General features: G+C 54.5%; 1 protein-coding gene across 2 annotated transcripts in view; it reads right to left on the bottom strand.

Annotated features, from left to right (window-relative positions):
• CNTFR (ciliary neurotrophic factor receptor) overlaps positions 1 to 21,010 on the bottom strand; it is a 210,336-nt gene extending 189,326 nt beyond the window's left edge. The window contains exon 1 of one of the 2 annotated variants that reach the window (XM_059834223.1): positions 20,912 to 21,010. In XM_059834223.1, the coding sequence (XP_059690206.1) occupies positions 20,912 to 21,010 (99 nt within the window). Of the gene's footprint in view, positions 1 to 5,306; positions 5,445 to 20,911 lie in introns of those variants that run through there. The other variant, XM_059834224.1, reaches the window with a different exon arrangement.
• Positions 21,011 to 24,436: the final 3,426 nt, after the last annotated feature.

Here is a 24,436-nt window from a genome sequence, read left to right as displayed (position 1 = left end):
ATCAATCCCCACTCCGCTGCTTTGAGGATGGAGCCTGCTAACACCTCCTCATTCATTTGCAGCTCTCCCTCCAATTGCCCCACCTTGAAAATTTGCCCCACCTTCTTAGCACCTAATTGCAGAGGTATTAGTACAGAGCACAGCACTTTTGAATGACACACCAAGGAGACAGCTGACCTGCACCCAGGGCAAGAGCCAGCACAGCTTCTGCCCCAAAATTCACCAAGTACCCTCATGCGCAGCCTTTTGAGCACTGCTTGCTAGCAAAAACACGTGCTGCTACCCACACCAGAAACCTCGACAAAACAAGAGATGACACTAGTGTTATTGCTGTAGGTCATGCTAAATGCAGCCATGCTGCCAGAGATTGCTCTCCCCACAGGCTGTGCCTCCTGCTTCGCACCAAGCCAGGACCACAGCATCCGCCAAGTCCCTGCAGTGCCCATCCAGCCTCCAAAACACTCTGTCTTCTCCCAACCCTCAGGTGCTGGGCCCTAGCAGAGCATCTTGAACCAGCCAAAACTTTAAATGCGTGCCTCAGGTATCAGTGTATTTGCACAGGGGGGCTTCTCATTGGTGCAGAAATATCAGCAGAGGCTCCAAGCCCTAGGACAGGGCTCACTGGTGTGGCAATCACCCAGATACCCTGATTTCCACACGCCCGCCACTGCCTTTTGCCTGGGGCCCTGAAGGACACAGGCTAACACAACTCCAGCCAATACTCTCCTTCAAACCTGCCCTGCAATGACTGAAACCATGACAATAACAACAACAGTTATTACAAGGAGGCATCAGCCACCAGCCAGAAGGAAGTCACGGCTATGCGGACACTGCAGAATGCTCTTGGACGGTGCCGGGGTCAGCGTGAGCAAGGCGCACGCTGGCCTGCATGCCAGCTTCTCCAGAAATGGGAAATGCATGACAGATGCATCGTGTTTATGTAGCAGAACCGCCACCCTCACTCCCGCGGAGCCCTGTCAGCGTGTTTGCATACAGGCACACACTTCAGGTCCGCACGCGTAGCCTTCCCAGCCTACCCAGGCACCCAGGTGTTACAATACACATTTAACTAATTCAATAACAAAAAAAAAAAAAAATTAGGGCACACAGCCTGTGATTAAGGAGAATTTCTTTCCCAACATGCTGGCAACACGCCTGCAATTAGCAAGCCCTTGATTCTCTACAATCCCCAGAGATCAACAGCACCTGATCCCGGCATGTCCTTAGGTCTTTCATAACCCAGAAAGCTGCTCCCCCACCCCTCTCTGTTTCAACACTGGTGAGATTTTTCACACCTTGCAGCTCAGAAACACTTAAACCTCGGACACCCTGATCCCAGCTCCGCAGGTCACACCAAATCCGCCGGTGTAATTGGCAGCACAGGTGGGCTGCGGCTGATACAAACCAGGGCAAAATTACTCTCATTAAAAGCAGCAAAGGAAGACCACGCTCAGCGCAATAGAAGGAAAATCGCTTCCCACACCGGCTCTGTCCAGCCAGCCACCGGGAGGACTGCAGAGGCAAGAGCTAGAGCAACCCTCCTGCTAATAAGATCCCCCAGAAATGCAAGCGTTGGCCAGAGTAGCTGCACGAAGACAGGACAGGAGGCCCGGGAGAGCCAGATGGCTTTTCCCAGCAAACAACCCCAGCTGCCACAGGGTTAAATCAATGCGTGAAGCTATTAAAGGGGGTGGAAATGTTTTAACATGGTTGAGTGAAATTCCTCACACTTTTAAGTCGACAAGGAACCCCATTGGGGCTTAATAGGCTAACACAACCCATCCCATTACAGGTCGTTAACACACACAGGAGCCTTGGGAAGAGGGGCAATTAGGGGCTCCCCACTCACCTCTGCAAGAGGGACTCCCACCCCGGCTTTGAATCTCACTGATGGGGAAGAGGGACGCAGGAAGGGGACATGCCCTCCTCTGCTCCCTGCACCTTCTCCACCTGGAAAGGCACAAACAGCAAGAGCTTGCAGCAGGCTGAGCTATCATCAGGCTGAAGGAGAAGAAAGTTGGTCCCTGGGGCAAGGTGCAATGTACAAAGCTCCCAACCAAACCTCCTCTGCTGGGGGGCACCACTCCTCCTCACTTTCGTCTCCCCCCATAGCCCTGTTCCCAGACTCAGGGCAGAGGAGCCACTGTCCATCACACATCTGGCAGCAAGAGCAAGGAGATACCAACAAAGCATCTGTCCCAGGGAAGCAGTCAGCTGCTCCCCAGAGGCTACAGTGCAATGCTGGAATTACTGCAGCCCTCAATTTCTGTCCTATGGAGTACGGTATTTCCCACCTAGAAATAAGGTTAAGACTCCTCAGGAACTTAAGAACAGGTATATACTAGTTATTTTCTACCGGCAAGAACACAGTAACTAAAGCACAGGCAGAAGGAGGGTCAGAAGGAAAAGCAGAAAAGACTCATCGCATTACCTCTCAAACTACCAGGTTAGAGCACCTTGCCCTGCTCTCCTCCAGACATCCCCAAGGAGGGCAACCACAGCTGTCAGCATGGTGGGGTGGGAGCCCTGCGACTGAAGACCTGGAGCTAAAAACGGAAGCGGCCCACAAAACTGGCTGCTGGCTTCTCCCACAGTTGCAGATCAACACAGCCAATTCTGGGGAGGGTTTGAAATACTGATTTGCTGAATACATTCTGCAAATTCAGAAGCAAGACAGATCCAGAGCATCAATGCCTTGCTCAGCCCAGAGCAGAGAACAAGCTGGAAAAGGCTCCGGGTGGCTGCAAGAAGGCTGTGGATGGGAGAGAGAGAAACGACCCCAAGGGAGGATGCCTGGAGCAGTCCCAAAAAAAGTGAAGAAAAATCCTACATGCAGAGTGCAGACAGTCTTGGACAAGATGATTTGACAAATTAGGATTTTACTTTGATGGAGCTGCTATTTGTTTTTTCTTCCTTCCCATAAGAGTGTCCAAAGCTCCCATATGAAATACAATAAGGAACAAGCCACAAGAGTCTGCTTCCCTCAAACACCTCTTCCTTTGGGCATCCAGCCCTGTCCACAATCTAAACAACCCCATCTCTCACAACAGATGCAGCCCATCAGGGCTTCGGTCTCTCACAGATGGTGTTTCACCTCCTTGCCTGTCTCAAGAGTGGGGTAAGATCATTGTAGCAGCACCATTCACCACGGACAGTAAAGTGACTCTGGACTTGCATCAGTCCAGCCAGGACTCAGCTCTGACCCTTTCCCGTCTCCTCTGTAGAGAAGCACCTACCAAGCGCTAAGGAGACCCCACTCACAGCCCTTCGATGCTGTGCGAAGTAAACCGTAGCAGTATCACTCTGACATCTCCTCATGGAGACCTGGCTATCACTTCCCATTCAGCCCAGCACAAGCCTATTTCTCAATTCTCTTTCCAGATGCCTCCACAGCAACTATACTCCCATCCTGACCATCTCCTGCTCACCACAGTACCTCCCTGGCCCAATGACACCAACTGTAACACCACTCCACCCCTCCGGCTGCACCCAGCTCCTCCAGGCTCCCACTTTCGCACATGCCCCTTGCTGCAGCAAGCCGTTCTTTGGGCAAATGGGCCCTGCTGAGATCCCACCTACCTCCAGCTGCAAATACTGCAGATACATCCTCCCTTCAGCCCCTTCCCAGGATCCCCTTTCCCCCAAAGGAAGACACTGCTCACCACCTACAGCAAGCCGCCCCAGGATGCCCCCGGGACAGCCTAATATTCATAGACAAGCCACTTTATGCTTTGCTCCTATCATCCTGAGAAGAAGCCCCAGAAACAGCTACCGAAGCATTGCCCCAGCACCAAGTTTGCTCTGATGCCTCAGAAGTGACCAAGCAACTGCTGTGAACGCCCTTGTAATCACCTCCATTTCCTCTGCCCCACATGCACCAGGGCTGGTCGGCACCAAAAGCTACCTGTGCTTGTGTAAGGCAGAGAGCTAGAAGCACAGCCCAGCCGGGCTAAGCCATCCCTCCAAACCAGAACAAGCTGCAAGTTGCTGCCTTGCCCCTGCCTCTGGCTGGGGAAGGGCAGAAGCACCTGCAAACTCCACAATAGAGACAAAAAAATCCAAGCAATTGACTTTCTTGCTGTCCCCTTGCACAGGGACAGCTCCAGCTGGAAGGGACCTCAAGGGGACACCTAGTCCATGCCCTATCCCCCAGGAAGGGCTCTTGACCCAACCACCCCAACAGGCAGGGCAGCACTGGGAGACACCCAGCTCCTTCCAGAAGTCCAGGAGAGCAGCTGGAGCCCCTTGGAGGGAGGAGTGCTCAGCCAGGCACGAGCCACGTGTTGCAGCAAACTATTTGGCTGCTTTTGCTCTGCAAAGACCAGGGCAAGCATAGCCTGCAAAGGCTCCAGCAGGTCTTACAGCGCAGGCTACCCCGTGTTGTTTTCTGCCAGAGTTAGAGCTTGAAGACAGCGCAAGGGCACGGACTCCCTCCCAGATATGCCCCCCCCCGCCCCAGGAGATGCTACCTGGCCTCATATCATCACAGATGTTCAACAGAGATGGAAACTGCAACAGGGTGTTTGAAGGGACCTTCCCGGAGAGCCCGGCGCACTGCTCTAACCCTACTTTTGCCCTGCTTACGCAGGAAGCACCACTGAACAGGCAGCACGGCCAGATCTGCTAACCCTGCTGCCAGCATGCTGCGGAGCTGCCCGCAGAGTACAGAGCGCTTCCCCGCTTGATCCACGACGCATTTGTTTTGTGTTTCAGGCACCGGCAGGTCTTATTTGTAAGATCATGAAACGGTCTGAAGCCTTACAAGAACACGTCAATTAGATGCTCCAAACCCCACGCTCAGCAGAAGGTCAAGCACACGGCATGCTGTCTCGCTGGCGCTCAGCCACGTGCTCCCCATGTCAGTCGGGCTCCTCCAACGGGGTATCTTCTGAGGAGGGCTTACAACAGCATCCACCACTTCGCTTTTACGGTGCACGAGGAATTGGCTTACAACTGGGGCAGGGGGGGCGGGGGGCAGAAATAAAAGTTGATTTTTTTGTTTTAAACTGGCAGGCCAAACATCTGACAGCTTCCCAACGTCAAGCTGTTTTGATCCAGCCAGCCCTCTCTCTGCTGAGTTCTGGCAGGAGACAGGCACAAAGCACCAATTAAACGAAGACGAGTTATGCTTTTTCTGTCAAGCAAAAAAGAAAAAGGTGGGGGGGAGATGATGTTGGCGGGGGGGGGGCGGGGGGGGAAGAATCCAGCCCTGGAGTCATTTTGCTTTCAAAACAAGCTGTCAAGGCAGCCCCCTCTCTCCCATCTCCCTCAGAGGAAGAGCAAGGGAGCACCCGCGCGCCGGCCACGGACGCGTGGCGTCAGTCATCAGACTACACCATCAGTCACTTGGCACATCAGGCCGAGCTGTGCCCTCGCTTTCCCTCAGGCGTCCGTTAAAGCCTGTGACAGGGAATGAGAGCAGCAGATTCCTGGCGAAGATGGGCTGAGCATGAGCCCCACCAGCTCCGCTGACGAGAATCCCCACTTACGGGTCATTAGGCTGGGGAAAAACAAAACCCAAGAGCAGCAAGGGCTCAATGCACTAGCTTGTCTGCCACATCAGCAGCTCCCTTTTTCCATGGCAGACATGCAGAGCTGGCAACAAACATGTAAACGCTGCCTCTTCTGCCATATAGGTTACTGGGTCTGAAGTCTCCCTGCACAGCCAGCAGCTCTCCTGGCTCGCAGCCAAGCTCAGGACAGCAAGCTGAGAGCTTCCCCCATATATTCCACACCTCTGCTTGGTTCAAAGCAAGGCTACCTGCCATCGCAACATACTACTGAGGAACCACAGCACCCACAGAATCACAGAACGATAGGGGCTGGAAGGTACCTCTGGAGATCATCTAGTCCAACCCCCCCGCCAAAGCAGGTTCACCTACAGCAGATTGCACAGGAATGCATCCAGGCGAGTTCTGAGTATCTCCAGAGAAGGAGACTCCACAACTTCTCTGGGCAGCTTGGACACAGCAATGGACCCACCAAGCTCTCCATCACTTTGGACACTACCAGCTCTAAAACCTGAGCACCTGCAAGCTGTACCCAGATCTCACCCAGCAAGCACTGGTCCTGCAGCCCGCCAGATTAGAAGATTACAAAGATCCCTCCAGGCTTCATTTTTGCATGCAACTGAGGAAGATAAATAGCAAGTACAGCCACTTCTAGGGTGGAAAAGGGCAGGCATTTTTGCAGTGAACAAGCACCAACCCCAGCTTTAATATCCTATTTGCTTCCTTAGCAGATTCCCCTTTGCAGAGCCCATTGGTACTGATTAGGGCATCAGCTTCACTCCCACCTCTTCCTTCCTGGGCTCTCTGAAAGCAGCAGCTACCTACAGCAGTAAAGTTACCCCCAGGAGCTAATGCATGCTCTCATTTCAACAGCGCGGCACTCATGCTGGGCTGACCACTCCCAAGGAGGGATACCCTCTGCCACATTAGCAGGGAGCAATGCCCAGCCTGGTCTTCTGTGCTGGATCCATCCCACAATTAGATGAGGAGAGAAGAGCATCTCTGCCCCAGTTAGGTCTGCTTGGGCTGGCGGCACGCACTCCCAGCTCGCTAGCGAGTGCCCTGCTCATTAGCATGGGGTCACTCAGCTGCAGAGGGGCACAAGCACCACTTGGCTATTGCAACACCACTCACGTCCACTGCTATGGAAGTGCTGAATTTCCTTTAAGAGCTCCGAAGCTCTCGGTTTGAATTTATGAGAGAAAAAAAAAAATCTCACAAAGAATTGCAGGATCTCTGTAAACATACCAGAGGAAAAAAGAAAGTGAATCTTTGAGCCTCTTGACCTTGGCAATGTCCTTATAATTACAAGACTATTTATTTTCAGTTAAACCCCAACTATTGAACAGACAGTGTCAAGTTATTTTTTTCTGAGCGGGTGATTATCCTGCCCAACTAATCTAATGAAAATTATCAGGAGGCTACTGACCTCCTGCTACACACACTAAATAATGCACAAAGCTTCAGGATCAGACAGGCAAATCACAACCCTGCCTTATCTTATCACTTTCTATACAGCTCCAGGCTTGTTCCACTCATGTTTGGCTGTGTTAGCCAAATGCTATCTCAGTGGAAACCACAACAGAGCCAGCCCTGAGAACCGCACAGCAAAAAGTTACCTCCGTAAGATTTATTTTTGTAGAAGCCAAGAGCTGCAGCAGCAGGTATATTTAGTCTTTAAGCCACTGTCTGGCTCCTGAGCTTGCAGCATGAAGTGGTGGTCCCCTTGCACCGGGCTTTGGGAAAAGCAGCATTTTCCTGCTATTTCGATGAAGAGTACAAGGACGGCAAGGTCTAAAAAAGGGGTGCACAAAGGGGCTCATTGCTCCAGATGGGAAAAGGCACCTTCCACTCCATCCTCTCAGAAACCCCCCTGGTTTCTGCCTCCTCTTGCGAACAAGGCTGCCCACCCCCTTTGGAGATGCCACAGCACAGCCAGCTGCACAAGAACCCGGGCAAAGCAAGAGGACCCAACACCGGGGATGCTCCATCCCCAGCTCAGGGCACACAGGGGGGGCCAGGTGGTCTGCACTAATCCTGTCCCACTTACTGCTATTCCCCTCTCCTTGAGGAGAGACAAGCAGCAAGAGCAGCAGCTGGAAGAGATAAAGCTACAACTAGCAATTAAGGAGGCAAGACCTAAACAAGGAGCCACAAAAAAGTTATCGCAGACTCCCCCATGCAGCCTCAGCTTGAGGAGCACACACATAGGAATAGATTGCATAGGGGTGACTTCAAGCCTAAAATAAGTTTCCACTTGGGAAGCTACAGAGAACTGTGCAAAAACATTGCTGAAGGACAAGCTGACTAGTTTTTATGTGCCCCCCCCGCCCGACATGAAACCCCAGCTACAATACCACAGACAAGACAGGCTCTTATCCAGCCTGGCCTCATAGCCTCACCCTTACACCCTCACTGCCTCTTGGTCATAGAACCATAGAGTCACTAAGGTTTGAAAAGACCTGTAAGATCTTCAAGTCCAACCGTAAACCCAGCACTGCTAAGTCCACCACTAAACCATGTCCCTAAGCACCTCATCCACATGTCATTTAAATACCTCCAGGGATGGTGACTCAACCACCTCCCTGGGCAGCCTGTTCCAATGGCTGACAAGCCTTCCAGTGAAGAAATTTTTCCTAATATCCAGCCTGAACCTCCCCTGGCGCAACTTGAGGCCGTCTCCTCTTGTCCTGTCGCTAGTCACTTGGGAGAAGAGACCAACACCCACCTCTCTACAACCCCCTTTCAGGTAATTGTAGAGAGCGATAAGGTCTCCCCTCAGCCTCCTCTTCTCCAGGCTGAACAACCCCAGTTCCCTCAGCCGCTCCTCATCAGACTTGTGCTCCAGACCCTTCACCAGCTTCGTCGCCCTTCTCTGGACACGCTCCAGCACCTCAATGTCCTTCTTGTAGTGAGGGGCCCAAAACTGAACACAGCATTCGAGGTGTGGCCTCACCAGCGCCGAGTACAGGGGCACGATCACCTCCCTACTCCTGCTGCCACACCATTTCTGATACAGGCCAGGATGCCGTTGGCCTTCTTGGCCACCTGGGCACACTGCTGGCTCATCTTCAGCCGGCTGTTGACCAACACCCCCAGGTCCTTTTCTGCGGGGCAGCTTTCCAGCCACTCGTCCCCAAGCCTGTAGCACTGCATGGGGTTGTTGTGACCCAAGTGCAGGACCCGGCACTTGGCCTTGTTGAACCTCACACAATTGGCCTGGGCCCATCGATCCAGCCTGTCCAGATCCCTCTGCAGAGCCTTCCGACCCTCCAGCAGATCAACACTCCCGCCCAACTTGGTGTCATCTGCAAACTTACTGAGGGAGCACTTGATCCCCTCATCCAGGTCATTGGTCTAGACATTAAACAGAACTGGCCCCAATATTGACCCCCGGGGAACACCACTTGTGACTGGCAGTCAACGGGAATTAACTCCATTCACCTTCAGACCCCACCCCAGTACAGGAGCTCCCAGCTTACCTCCGGTCACCGCTGCAGCCAGGATCTTTACCCCGCAGCCCTCGCAAACCCCGGTCAGCCCCAGCAGCCTGCCCCTGCTCTGTAGCCCTTCACCTCCTACAAAGCTCTCCCCACTCCCAAAACAGTTGATTTATCTTCCACCCTCGCTGTCATGGGACCGGAGCTGCTTTTCTCCAGCCGGGGAGGTGCGAAGCAAGACACAGGTAGGCACGATTTCTCATCTTTTAAATGGCCAGTTCCTCCCCTCTTGCAAACTTTTAGAACAAGAGGGGCAAATAGTCTCCTCCAAAGCGAGCAGAAACAAAGACCAAGGTGGGTTTAGGCGTAACAGAAGAGGGAGCAAGAGAAATCATAGAAAGACAGGCAGGAAATAGCACAAGATTCAGCTTTGGGAAAATACCAGCTAACACATGGAAGGAAAATGATCCATAGCAGGGATATTCAAAGGGAAGCAGAAATCTGGGAAAAATTAATGTCCACAGCAGCAATTGCGGGGGGACAGTGAGCAGGCAGGGCTTTGAAACCGAGCACTACCAAGGCAGAGGCTCTACCTAGGGCAGATCCCACCTCTGCAGGAGGGAGGGGGTGCTGCCCTGCTGCTCCCTGGACGCGGCTGTGCCCCAGGGTGTCTTCAGAGAGATTATCCTGAGCGCTGAGGAGCCCGGTCACACCATCTGGGCACGGTATGGCTACAAGGAAAAGGAGACGTCCTTTGTTTTTCTCCCCTCCTTTCAATTTTAGAAAGCTGTCTGTTGCTGAGGCATCTGAGCTACTTCTGGAAGAAGTTAGAACGGTAATTAAATTCCTCCATCTCCCAGCCTGGGTGACAGGAGCAACCTCAGGCTTCTGGTCCTTGAAGCCAACACTGTAATTGCTTGTGTCACAGCCTTGCTCCATCTGCATCTGCTGACTCTGCCCTCAAAGGCCAAGATGCAGGTCACTTCGCATCGCGACCGTCGAGCAGCTGCCTGGTGTCCTCCACGGGCACGGCGGTGAGTGCTGGGGCTGCAAGAGGGCCATCGGCCGGGTGAAACTGGCATCACCCCACTGAGTTATGTGGTATCCTCTGAACTGCCATCCCTCCTGGAAAATGCTGCTCAGGCAGAGCTCAGGCAGCTCCCGGCAGGCACTGTGCAGGGTCTGATGGGCATAAAGTGGGAGATGGGAGCTGGGCAAAAGCCAGTAAAATACATCTGTCTCAGGACCGGCTTTATCTAATCAGGCCTGGCCAGGGAAGAGCCTTGCACAAGAGCAAGGGGTGGATTTAAAACCATACTGCACAAAGCCCTCAAAAACACTCTGAGGACCAAAGCTGGAGCTGGCTGCTGGGGCCGGGACCAAGGGACATCTCTAGCTCCAGCACCTGCAGCCACCCCTGGGTCTCTGCACCTCTGCTCCCCTTCTCATGCTGGAAAACAGGCACTGAGCCCAGCAACCTCTCCTCCCAGCTGACACGGTGGCAGAAGGTTGCGACTGCTTGGGAGGGACTACGACACACCAGAGCTTGCAAATGCATGTTCTGGGGAGGTTTCTCTGCTCCCCAAGCAGACTTCCAGCTGGAGACACGTGTCTGTGCTTGTCCCCAAGGCAGACAGCAGCAGCAGAGGCATCCTCTGGAGCTGCTCCCTGCCAGCGGAGCATGGCCAAGCATTAGAGTGACAGGCTCCTGGGACAAGAGAGCAATTTACTCACCACACAGACAAGTGCTCACCTTCCTTGCTGAAATCCAGCAGGCAAGCCACTGATTAGTGTCGCTTGTCCTGGCTGTCTCAAGGCAGACACCTAGACTGCTGGGACTCTGATGAGAACCCACCAGCTCATTGCATGCACGCTCGCCACTAAGACCTAGGTCAGACACAGGCTTGAGGAGGAAAAAGGGATTGCACGCAAGTCCCTACCACTGCCCTCTCCATCCCAGCAACTCTTTTCCAGTGCAAGCCCTGGCTCTGTCTGCTGCTTTTGAACACCCACCGCCAGCTGATTCCAGCATGGCCTGAGCGACAGGGAAAAAGGAAGCTGAAATCTGTTTCTCTTCACGCATCCACCAGCTAAGCCATTGCTCCAGCCCCCACGCATTACTGCCAGTGACAGCAGAGGCAGGAGGAACCCAGTTGGACTCCTCCAAGGCAGGGATGGAGCAGGGTGAGCTGTTGCAAGGTCAGCACTTAGGAGAAAAGCATCTCCAGCTTGACAACTCAGCAAATTTGATCTGGAACTGGCAAGAGAGAATAAATGTAAAGCCTTTAAATGTCATCTCAGGGGTTTGGCTGCCAGAAGAACTAGAGACAGACAGATAAGCACACAGCGCTGCACAGAGAGCCGGATGCCCTGCTTTGGTCTACGCAGAGTATTTACTAATGTGTCCTGCAGCTGGCATGAGCTGTCAGCAACTCAAGAAATCTGGTTTTCTGCCACCAGCTCTGCTCTGGGACCTCAAGGAAATCCCAAAGCCACTCCAGGTTTCAGTTCCCCCTCTTTGCAGGCTATGATGCTTCCCTGCAACCCCAGGTCATAGCAAGATTAAAGGCTGACCCTGGTGACATACTACAGCGAGCAGCCTTGGGGAACCCCCAAGCCTAAGTGCAGATGTGAAACAGGCCAAATCTCTCGTTTAGGTCCTACACCCAAACACAGGTCAGACCGTCCCAACTCCTTGTTGTGAGAGGGAAAGTCAAAATCATTGACCCACTTCCTTTGCCATTGACACCTCTGACCTGGGCAAGTCATATCATCTTCTCCTCCCTTTGCCAGCCCTGGGGAGAGAGCAAGCCCATCAGTGCATGACTGACTCTTCCCTGTGCCTAAGGCAATCCTATTTGGAAAACACAGCTTTGCTGGCCTGACCGCAGGTAAAGGTGGGCCAAAACTAGGAAGCACAAATACCACATGCCCTTAAAGCCAGGGACCCACCACAGCTGTTGGAGAAGTTACTCTTCATCCTTGCTTTGCAGAGGAGAAGGCTAGGATGAACTTGAAGTTGTTGATCCAAAGCAAAGAGGGCTGGGGGGCAGCAGATGTGTCTATACAGCAGAATGCACCGTGGGGATATGGAGCATCAATGAACCCCCTCCCAGTCCTCGTCCCATCTAAACAAGCCCCAAGAATTTGGTATGTCTCAGCATTGCTGGGGGAGGGCAACAAGCACCAAACCGGAGCCCAGCAAGCAGGGTACACGGTTAGGAAATGGTTGATGGCAGCTAATAACTCCAACCATAGCCAAAAGAGGGGACCCCAAAATATTCGGGGAGTTGGGACGTACAGAAACACCCCACCAAAAGGGCAAAGGGTTTCTGCCAGGTGGCACAGCACATCTGTGGCACAGCACATCTGTGGCACGCCCAAAGATATTGTCCAGCCAATACGCTCCCTCCAGCATAGATTTCAGCATTAGCCAGTGCTCTGTGCCCTGCCATAGTACTTACTTTCGTGCATGAAATAAAAACTAGACCGCCAACATACCCAATGGGCCTGTCAAACTAATCACGTTAGCAGGACTGGAAACACACCAGCAGCAAGAGCTGGCCCCTGCTCCAGGGCCCTTGCAGAAATCATGCATCCAGGAGACGGAAAAGCCTCTGTCGTTCCCGGAACCAGGTCAATAAAAGCACAGACAACTCCATCCAGAAAGAGACTTTTTTATGAATCACAAGAAAGAGCAGCTTCAGCTCCCCCAGCTGCAAATAGGTGGGCAGGCACAAAGAGCCAGCACGGAAACGTGTCTGTGCAACACATGTGGGGAATCGGCTGCCCCACACATGTCCAGGGTATGGGGCGAGAGGAAACCTCTCTGAACCACAGCACGGGAGAGCTGTGAAAAACAGCGGCCACTGTTCGGTGTGACTTCTCCCACCCCCCCCGAGCTGGGTTCCCAAATCAAACAGCCTCTCACTGATACAGGAGTTTAGCATGCTGGGGAAAGAGAACAGGCTAGGCAAGGATTTCAAAGCCGAGCAATCCCAGGCAGCTTTGAAGGGCCTCACATTCAGGGAGCGAGAATAACCCACCCTTTTGGGAGCAAAAAAATCCAAAATGCACTTTGCCCAGGTGCCTCCAGAACAAAACTGTCCCCTCCCCAAACACATAGTTATTTGTGGGTGCACCTTTGCCATCACGCTGCTATTTCTAGAGCTCTTTGCGAAGTGAGAAGCCTGGAGGACTGGATAGAGCTGCCTTTTTTTTTTTTTTTGATCAAATTTCAGAGCAGCATCAGCATTTTGTTCTCCCCTTTTTAATGTACTTATTTTTCAAGCCCTTAGTTGAGATGCACAGAGGAGGGTAAATCACACATTAGTGAAGTCCAGCACAGGCTGCCTGCCCTTTGCATCCGAGAACCACGCTCTAACCAGAGGAGAGGATGTGTCCTTGTTATCACCAGCATTTTTCAGGCCATGGACGAGAAGACCACAGTGGAGAGAATGTGCGTATATTCCAAACAGACACAAATGTGGTTCATTATATGTAATATTGTTTAATTCCACAAGCGAACGGTCCTGCCTGGCCCTGAGGAACCCAGCCCAGCCTGCCTTCTGCTGGCGGCAGCAGCAGATCCCTCCTTCCGCGTTGCTCAGCTTGCAAAACTCCAGCAAAGGGAACTTTACACCTCTCACAGATGATCCCATGCAGCATGCAATAGCTGCTGTGCCTGCACGGGATTTGGGTGGGGATCAGCCTGGCTCATCCACAGCTATGCTGCTGGGCATTTTCAAAGCACGTAGCAATAAGACACCTTGGTGGTCACCCTGAAAGGAGCTATTTCTGGAGCAAAGATGATACAGCAGTCAAAAAGCACCTATCTGCTCTAGCTCCCCAGCCACCACCTATAACATGGCACCACGGCACCCCAAAATGCAAAGCGGTCCCCCTCCCCGCACTGGGAAACCATGGCGATCAGCATGGAGTAGGGATAGCCAGGTGGGTCAGCCCTGCAGATCCATGGCAGGGTACTACAAGTTACTATGTCCAGCCTCCAAGTTATTCTCACCCATGCTCCAGAGACTGGGAAAGCCACCAGCGACCACTAGAAGTAGGAAAATACCAGGCTGCAACTTCGTGAACAAAACGCACTCACTGGCTTAACACCCACATAATTAAAAGCAGGCGCATCCCTCAGTAATTGCTAGCACAGGGATGGGCCTGGTTGTGTGTTTGCTTCGCCTGTGATACTACCTACAAAAGCAAAGCTGGCCACCGGTCCCTCTGCAGAGGGGGCCTGCTCACAGCACTGACGAGACACGCAGCTGACCCTGCCTTGCCCCGGGGATCTCCTCCTCCTCCCATCAGAACAGGAGTCACAGTAGCTCCTTCCTCCCAAGGAGGTCTGAGACATCCAGTGCTACTCGCAGACCCGAGCATTGCCCTCGGGGCACATTTGGGTGCTGAGGGGCTGGGTTCAAGCCCTCCTGGCAATTCAGAGGGGTCTGACAGCGGTAGGGACCTCATGGGGGAGAGGATGCTTTCGCTTACTGATGCTGAGAATGACAACAGGCCCTGCTCTCCACACTCATCCACCAGCCAACTCCCCGGCTCCACCTGGCTCTTAGCATCGCTGGTGGGAATGGGCAACTCGTACTGTCTTCTCCTTGCAGGGAGGAGTGAACCGATTCAACAAATACCAATTGACTCAATGGATAAAAAGCAGGGAGTGAAAGCAGCCCCCAGTCCCTCCTCTCGGAGGGGTACCAACCACCCCACCACTCAGGTCTGGGTCAGCGGAGGTCCAGGCTGCAAGTTGCTTCCAGCATCGGGGTGAAGCCTCCTCAGCAGCCTCTCTCCCTCACCTGGCATTTCTTGTGCCGCTTCCCCCGCCAGTTCCCCCCCTCACAGGGTGTGTTGCATAGTATTTAAATGCAACCAGGTCCAGGCAAGCCAGATTTCTGTTGATCCCATGTCCCCTCTGTAAGGCAACGCTAAGAGAGGGGTCATGATCCCTCCACCAGCTGATGCAAACACAGCCATGACTACAGTACAGCGTCATTTATTGCAAACTCTTCCAGCCTTCCTCCTCCAGCCTCCCCTGAGCAAGGAGCAGCAGAAAGCAATCCCCCTGGGGAAAAGAGAGAGATTTCCCACACAATGGGCACGAGCATTAATTCTTCCATCTGCTGCAGCTTTCCCTTCATTCTGCGACATTATGAACATCATTCAATGCTGGCAGCAGCCCCAGAGGGCACCACAAGTCACCTGAAGGAAAACAGCTTCCTCCAGCGCCGGCATCCCGGCTGCCTCCCATACAGAGAGTGGTAGCCCCAGCCGTGCATGGCCATGCTGTCCACACAGCTCACAGCCACGCTGCCGGATCAGTGGTCCCTCAAGAGGGCTTCAATGACATCTTTAGGGTGTCATGGCTGATGAGAGCCCTGACTATACCCTCTAATTAGGTAACACCTTCAGACAAATCACCCTCTCCTTTTCAAACCATGTCATGCCTTCAGATACATTCCCTCATTGACTTAAAAGTAGACTCGGCACTTCTTTCCGGACCTCCTTCCACTTCACAAAGCATTTCAAAATAAATAAACCCCTGGTCCTCAGCCCTGGCTCAGAAACCAGCTGGGGAAGTGCCCCTGCATCCGCACGGGCACGCACCAGCACCAGCGCAGCCAGACACAAAACCCCCATCAAAGGCACAAAGCAAAGGCACTGACGCAGCAGCATGGTCCTCCTCTGATCTCTTATTTCTAACCATCCCAGTGCTACTTTTAACAACAGCCAGCAAAGCCATTTCTAGAAGAACAGGATTATTTGCCATGCATCAGTGTCCTACTAAAAACATTGCCTGGGGGCTTGAGAGAGAAGCGGTGCTCCAGCAAAGGAGCCCAGTATCTGGCAACAGAAGGCATTAAAAAAACCCAAACCATTTAGAAATTAATATGCCAGAATGTTATCAAGCGTCAACATTTCAATCCAGAAGCTTGATTTCTGTTTTCATTAAGTAACGAATAAACTGAAACGACCTGAATGTTTTCAGTTTCCCACTAGCACAAAATTTGAAGTAGATAGGCAAAAAACCCCCCACCATCATAACTGCAAACACGCTCAACAAAAACTATCATAAAAAAACTATTCATAGAAGATAAATATTGAGCCCTTCCAAGCCTGCTATGAGAACAATGTCTCTTTATTTGCTTTTTGCGAGGTTTGTTATAACAAGAGAGAGAGACTCCAGTGTACAGTGTTTTAATATACATACATGCTTTCACAGCTGGAATAATAGATTTTAAGGAAAGAAGACAATATTACAGCTGAATGCATGCAGAAATGCATAAACATACCTTCAAAAACACGTTCTTTGCACCCTACCCAGATATATACATGGACACATATGTATAATATATGTATACACACACGCACACACACCCACCATGTTTCAGATCGATCGAACCATTCATTAAATCAGACTCTCTAAAGTTTCCGCTGTTTTGGGAAAACATGACCCTGAGGAGACATCACACGTGAACTTAACATCCAGCAGAAAATGAAACCATAACACGCTTCATCTTGAAAGGCAGCCCTGAATCCAAGTTAATCCCTGCTCTGGACAATGACCCTAGAGAGGCATTAAAACCATGCTAGGTGTTTTCCTGGATTTCCCAAATTCCCTGGAGACTCCCTGGCACTCTGGTTGCGTCCATCTCCTCCTCGCTTCGGAGATGCTTCTGGCTGAGCGCTCCCATCCTTACTCCCGCTGCTCCCACAGCCGGCAACACGCGGATCCAGCAGAACAGCATCTGGAGAGCCGCGTCCTGCCCTCACCGCAGGACGAGTAACCCGGGGCAGCCCTTGGGGTTTAACACTTGGATTCCTACAAAATGTGCAGGTGAATGATGTAGGGGCTTGAAGGGTCAAGAGCGGCTTTGCATCCTCCATCCCCATCCCCAACAAAGGGATTCCAGCAGATCTCGTGCCCCCTAGTGTTATCCCGGCGAACGGACCGGCACCGGGCACCGGCACCGGGTACCACCTGGCCCAGGCAATGCCCGTACTTATCCCACAGCGAAGCTGGCACCGCATCCTGCTGGTACCGACAGCGCAATTAAATGCCATTTCCAACAGTTCAGGTGAAGGGCAGCATGAGCTCGCTGGCCCTCCTGAGCACCCCCAGGGCAGCGATAGCCCCCCAAGGGTCCCCATGCCCGGCACAGTGCCACCTCCGTTACGCTGCCGCAGAGCCTCGGCAAGATCTGCCCCACCAGCAGATAGCCCGAGCGGTGTCCCTGGCGAGGGGCCAAAAGGAGGAGGCAGAGAGCATCTGCGGTGGACACTGTCCAGAATACAACTCCTCCTAAAAATAGATGGTCCCTGGAAGGGCACAGCCCTTCCAGCTAATGGGAACGCTTGGTGCTAGGAGCTCAGGGTTTGGGGTGACAGAACTTCCAAGTGCATGAATGCGAGATGCCACTGCCTTGCACAAAGTCCCCGTTTCTCCCCCATGACAGCACCTGTGGCACCGAGCTCTGGCCATCAGCACGAGAAGCAACGCACAAACCCAGCCCAGAACCCAGCATCCCTGCCTGCCAGCCTGCTCTGACCAAGCGACAAGATCCACTGTCTCCTGGGAAAATGCCCATGCTGGCTGCAATACTAATGGGTGCAACTGGAACTGGACCCCGCACACAGAGCACCTAAACAAGAGGCGCGTGCTGGACAGGAGCACAGGAAACGTGCATCGAGCCTGTGCACGTGCCTCGGTTTCCCCACCTGTCCAGCAGCCCCGATGCTGCTTGCCCTCTCTTATTTTGCTCATCCCTCCTCGTTCGACTGTTAGCTCCTGTGGGGAGAGGCACCCCACGGACAGCACCTAGAGCACAGGCCCCTTCTAGCGTGTGCTAGCAGCATGCGAGCAAAGCTTGGCAACTCATCGCCAAAATTTGGAGGAATTCTCCCCAGGGCACTGACCTGGGTATGCTGCTTTCTTCTGCAACACCGAGCAGGGACTATAGCTTAGAATAATGGGGAAGTAACTCAGTTCAGTGCTGACAAAGCATCACAAGCCCCAGCGGGGTGGGAGGGGAGGAGGTGTCCTTCCCTCACGCTGCCATGCCTGGTATACATCATGTTTAGGGCCAGGCATACGTCACCGATACAAAATGGACAAATTGGAGGGATTTCAGAAAAACGAGCGACAAAAATGATCAGGAGGCAGAAGGGATTGATTTACAAGGGGAGATTAAAAGAGCTGCGATCAGTCTAGCTGGGCTGAGCAAGTACTGACAGAAGCAGTCAGATGCTAATCTGCAAATGGGATGAAAACGATATGGGAAGAAATAATTTAGCATCTTCAGCAGAAATGGGATGAAATTAAGGGCAACTCAGGGCTGAGTAGGTAGATTAAAAAAAAAACCAAACACACAATTCACAAATAAAACTTCTTTCCTAGATGTGCGTAACTGTCTCTATCAAAACACACAAAGTCCCCAAAACTCTTTCTGCCTAGGACAAGGACCCTTGGGAGCAACCGTGCCTCAGTGCCGAGGAAGGTGTGTGCGCACACACATGCACGCGTGCACACGCACACAGAGAGCCCTTTCCCACCCCGACTCACACTCAGGAAAGCATCAGGGCCTCCACATGAACCGCAGAGGATGGAGGCTTCACACTTGCAAGAGAGCAGCGGAGAGCGAAGGCTATAGCCGCCGGGAGCGGTGGGAAGGTCCCCGCAGAGGGATGCCTTTGCTCTCCCAGGTCTTCACGGGGGGGGGGGAAGGTGCTGAGACAGCTTCCTGCAAAGTCGCAGGAGTGAGCTCAGCTGCGAGCACTCAGATATTTACACACAAACAGCACATTACTCAGCAACTCCCATTTGTCAGGCGTAATGGCAGCGGCAGCAATAATAAACGACAGAGCAGAGAGACAGGCTCCCCAGGCGCATACTCAGCCCCAGCCTGAGCTGGAGCAGGATGCATTCCTCCAGCTTGCCGGGGAATTAATTGAGAGTGGCCGGGAGCCGGGGCTCGCACCCGCAAAACTCCTGCTGCCGGCTTCGGAGAGGCGGCCACGTCGCCGAGAGCTGAGCCTATTTGTATGTGTATGTGCATCACAAGCTTTGCGGCTCCGAGAGGTACCAGGGCTTCTTCCTCCCCAAGTCCAGGAGCTGCTGAGCACCATCCATGGGGATGGGGATGCAGCACCTTGGCAGGATCGGCTCCTCTTGAAGTAAATCAGACCAAAGATAACGCACGATCGTCAGATCGTGGCTTGGCCTGCTCTGACCACAGGCTCTGATGAAGTTATCCTAAAGCGCTGTTGCAAAGAAGTCTGCCAGGCACAGGGCTCTCATTCCCAAAGCACAGCCCGCCTCAGAAAAGTCCACCCTCCCCAGTGAGCCCCAACAAGCTTTGGTCCCAGGACCTGGTCCCAGCAAAACGCCCGGTCAGACATGAGCATCCCTTGCACATCTCCAGCCATCACGGCAGAGCTCTAACTCCTCACAGAGGGGCAGAGCAGGGAGCAAGAACGGCTGCTCCCGCATATTTGCACGTTTCACAAGAAGCAGCCAGTGTCCCTGCCTGGCTGCCTGCAGACACAGCCGGCAGGACCAGCAGCAGCGTGTGCGGGTCCTGTCCTTCGGAGGTAAACAACGCGCGGGCAGTGAGAGCGGGCACGGTCAGAGTTAATTAGCAAAATCCTAGCAGAAGTCAGCAAGTTCCTGAGCAAAAAGCAGTCTGAGGAATGGACCTCCTGGACTATCCCACAAATTAAAACACAAAGAGACGTGAAAAAGAAATCAAATAGCTCTGCAGGCAATCCCCTTTCCGCAACCTGCGCTCTGTACAGACCCTACGCATGTGTCTATGAGCATGGGGTGGGGAAAGAAGGGACTTTCGAAAAGAGTGAAGGAGAAGTGCCGATCTTTACACCAAAAAAGTTTAATGGATTAAGAAACAACTGCCAGAGGAGCCAGGGAAGCCGAAACACGCAGACCAGGTTCTGTCCCCAGCGAAGGCAGCGCAAATTAGCTCACGCCGTGGTTGGAGTCCCAACCCGGTTTTAAGATTGCAGTGGGGGAAGTCACCAAGATCTGGAAATGTCAGGGAGTTTGTGCAGCAAAGGGATCGGTGTGTATTATGCAATTCTGGAAAGCAGCCGTCGTACTCGCGCTCGGGATGAACTGCCTAGCCCAGGGAGAGCAGTTCCGCAGAAGCCCCATGCAGATGCTTTTCTTACAAAATCACACTCCCCCCCCCCCCCCCCCCCCAAAAAAAAAAAAAGCCAAAAAAACCCCGGCACTACTACAACAGAGGAAAGGGCAGGTTGCGACTTTGGAGAAAGGGAGAAAAAAATCTGCTCTCCCGCCCAGGAAATCCACGGGCGCCGCTTTACAAAGAGCCACCCCGCAACCTCGGCTCCAGCCCTGCTCATGCAACGCAGCGGGCAGGAGGGCTCATCCCTTCCCAGCCTTCAACCTGATGCCGTTCGCAGCGGCCGCGATGCCCGCCCCGCTGGGGAGGGGGGGTCCCGCCGCGGACACGCTGCCCTGGGGGGGTGCGGGGACGCCCCAACCCCGTGCCCCCCATCCCTCCTCCCCCGCCGGGAACGCCCGGCCGGGGCGCAGGGCGGACAGACACGCACGGCGCAGCAGGAAAGTAAGTTGCCCAAATTGTTTCCTCGCGGGCTTCGCCCCTCCGCCGGCGGTGCGGGAGGCGGACGTGCGGCCCACGGCGGGGCGCGGACACGCGTGGGCGCGGTGGGGAAAGGTGCGCGGCGGCAGGAAACACCAGCCGCAAGGCGGGGTGGGGTGGGGGGGAGCAAGCGTTCCCGCCCCCCCTTTTCGCCTCCCAGAAAGGCAGCGGCCCTTCGGCGGCGGGCACCGGGGCTCGCCTCCGCTGACCCCCGCGCCCGCCCGCCGCCTCCTCCTCCTCGGTCCCGCGGGTGGGGGGGACACCCCGCACCGCCCTCCGGCCCCGGTCGCCCGGTACTCACGGCGCCCTCCTCGCCACCGCTCCCGGCGCTACCCCATGCAACCACCGGCTGCTTCTGCACCGGCTCGGGGGCTATAAGCTCTTTTAAACTCCAGCACATAACCCATGTGACCGCAGAAGCCACTGGTAAGGAGCGCCGGGGAGCCAGCGATGAGCTCAGCCCGCACCCCCCGGCACAGCGCCGCGGACGCGCTCCCGGCCCCGCCGCGCCGCGCCGCGCCGCGCCGCGCGCACCCGCCCCACTCCCGCACACACACACACACCCCCACACACACCCCCACGCGCGGCCGCCGCCGACCACACGCGAGCCCTTGCACGCGCGCCCTGGCACACGCCCCTGCGGACACGCACACCCCCCCGCCTCCCCGCGGATGCTGAGCCGGAGGGGGGCACCGCACACACCCCCCGCCGTGGAAGCGCACACGGCAGAGCACGCTCGTGAAAGCACCGTGCGCACGGAGCCACGCACACACGCACGCACCCACACCCGCCCCGCGCACAGCACAGTCCCTGTGTGCATGGGCAGGGGGCACGCCGCTAGTACCCCCACCTCCCCCGGGACGCACCCCCGAGCGAAAGCAGCCCGCTCGCAGCCCCCCGCCTGCACGTGCACGCTCGCGCCCGCCCCACGCACGTGGAGCCACGCACACGCTGTCACGCACAATGCACCCTCCGTGCGCTCCCCCCCCCCCATCGAGAGATGCAGACCCGAATGACGGCACCGCACTACCATTTCCATGCGCAGCTCCATGCACAACCTCGCACGCACCCCACTGGTGAGTGCCGCACCCCCTTGCACAAGCACCCTGGCAGAGCGCACACCGAAAGCGCCACACGCAGATGCGGGCTGAAGTGAAAGCGCCGCGCTCGCCCCCCTCACACACGCCCGTGCCGCGCACCGAACACCCCGCGCACCCAAGGCCATGCTCCCACAGCCTCTCGCACAGCCGACGCGCGAGCGAGGCAACCTCCCTGCGCGTGCACCCACCTTTCCCGCTCAAATGCAACCTGCCGGTGCGTGCCCAGCAAGCCCACCCTGCCCATCCATCGCACCCCGACACCTGCGGGGTCCCCTCTGGCGTGTGGGGTCGCCCCGTTTCCCATCGCGGGTAAAGGCTGCGAGCTGTCACATGCACGGGGGACGGAGGGGGGGTCTGCAGGGTGAAGAGGACAGACGTGCCCACGCACAATGGCTCCTGACGGCGCAGAAGCCGCCGGGGTGGCCATGCAGCTGGGCCAGGGTTGCCAGGCTAGGATGCCCGCTCCAGCCCTGGCACGACGGAATTTGGGAGTGCCAGGATGAAACGTGCCAAGGGGGGACGGGAGCCGGGTGTGAGGCTTTGGTGTGCAAAAGGCTGGGACAGGCAGGCCTGGCTGGGCAGGTGCAGGCGTGTGCTGCTGGGGCACGCCAGGAACACGTGTGAGAAGGCAGAGCTGGCAGGCAGAGGGCTTCGCTGTGAGCTGAGTTATGGAAAATGACTCTTTCCAAGGAATTGCTAAAATTAAAGCAGCAGCAAGGCCAAACGAGCAGGAGCCAAAGGGGAGGGTGAGCAAGGACAGCCGAGCAGCCGCAGGGTAAGGAAGGGCAGGGTGGGCAGGAGGCCAAGGAGAAGTCGCCCTCCCAGGGCTCCCACAGCCCCCCAACTCCTGCCACCCCCACAGGCAACTGCAAACACCCGGGGGGGGCTTTGGGGAAAGGCCGACTGGCGCCACAGTGGCACCGGCTGGGAGGTGCCATGGGGCCGGGGGGGTCTGGGGGGAATAGCCCTTCCCAGCCACATCACCCGCTTGGCTGCCAGCGTGCAGATAAAACACCTCTGCTTCCCCAGCCTGGAAGAGACAAATGCCCATGCAGAAACAGCCTGCTCGCTGCCAGGGGCTAGGTGCTGTCGAGGGGCAGAGACTGGTGTTGATGGGGGATTTCTGGGGAGCCCTGTAGAGCCCTACAACTCATTATGGGAGTCCTCCACCCTGGCCGCCCACCCCAGGGGCTGTGGCAGGGCTGGGGTGCTGCTCCCTGGATGTCAGCACTCAGGTCGGCAGTAAGGGCTGTTTCAGCTTCCAGAGACCCGAGCGTTCCCAGCACAAATCCTCGTGACTCAGGAAACAAAGCATGTGAGAAAACTCTGCAGAGACGACTTGGGAGAAATACTCCCATTGGCATGTTCCCACTTTCCCTGGCATCCCAGCACTTCTCCTGGGCTGCAGAAAACAACAGTAGTAACAACAACAAAACAACTTTCTTTCTGATCTTCCTGTTAAAGAAAAAAAAAAAGGAGAAGGTAGTCTTTGGGCAAACCTACTAAAGCTGATCTGTTTTGTGCCAACTAGAGATGTGGACCAAATTAAAGATACCACCTCTCCCTGCAGTCCTGGCCTCACACAGGCAATGTCACGCAGGCAGCGGAAGGGGCTGGGTGGAAGCCAGGATTCATCTAGTTTTTCATTGATGCTACTAAAAGCCACTATTAATTGGATGGAAATAATGATGTTTTGTCTCAGACGAAGGTCCACGATAAATTATCTGTTTATTGTTACTGGTTTGTTCAGAATAACCAGCATGTTGGGGCTCTGGGGGAATTTGTGATAGATAATAGCAGGTCCTGACAAAACAGGAGGGAAAACTAAGAGCAGAGAGGGGATGTGTCCAAGGCTGTTCAGCAGGTTGCAGCAGAGCTGGAGAACGACCCTCCTGCCCAGGGGCTCTGGACCAGGTTGTAATAGTCGTGAAGTGGAAGAATAGGAAAGAAAACCCCAGTCCCCTTTTTGCCCTCTTCATCCCTCCAGCCCTGTCTTCAGCCAGAATCCGGGCTGAAAAAAGGAGGAAAAGCTGTGGGGAAAGCAGCAGCACTCAGATGCCACTGGGAAACCTGTCAGGAGAGCAGGTGGCTTCGCGGGGACAGGGATGGAAAGATGCTGCGGCACCAATGGGTCCAGGAAGAGAGCTGGACCCAGAGAAATGAGCCAGCATCAGGCCATTACCGTGGGCTGCTTTTCCCATCCACTGTATCCCAGTGGGAGCTGCGCGGAGAAAGCGGGGGCTCATCACAGTCCTGTACACTGATGTTCAACCAGGAGACCATCACCAAAAACGTCACTACCTCATTACATGCTGCCCACCTGCCTCCAGCAGCGGTGGTACCCCAAGCAGAAGAGCAGATGCTTCACAGTTGCATGGCGAGAGTACGATGGAGCTGAGCCATGGTCAGATCCTGAACTTTTTGGGCTGGACCTGGCCAGTTGTAAAGGAAGACATATCCCTTGGACACTCAGGACCAAAGCTCAGGGGACAAGCATTTGCCCGGTTGTACCCCAGAGCTGAGTATATATAAGGTGAGAGTCTGAGCTGGTGTCTTTCCAAACCATTTATTTGGTACTTTGTGGCAAACATCTGAATAAATTACTCACAGATTATTCAACCATTGGGAGAGCTGATTGAATGATTACTGGTGAATCATTTGTTCAAAGCAAAATGCCCAAATTTCTGCACTGAAGTACTGACAGACAACACGCAGATGAGTTTCAG

Source organism: Gavia stellata, chromosome Z, assembly GCF_030936135.1.
Source record: "Gavia stellata isolate bGavSte3 chromosome Z, bGavSte3.hap2, whole genome shotgun sequence".
Lineage (NCBI taxonomy): Eukaryota > Metazoa > Chordata > Aves > Gaviiformes > Gaviidae > Gavia > Gavia stellata.
Note: the sequence above shows the minus strand (reverse complement) of the source record. Positions and strands in the feature narration are given on the sequence as shown.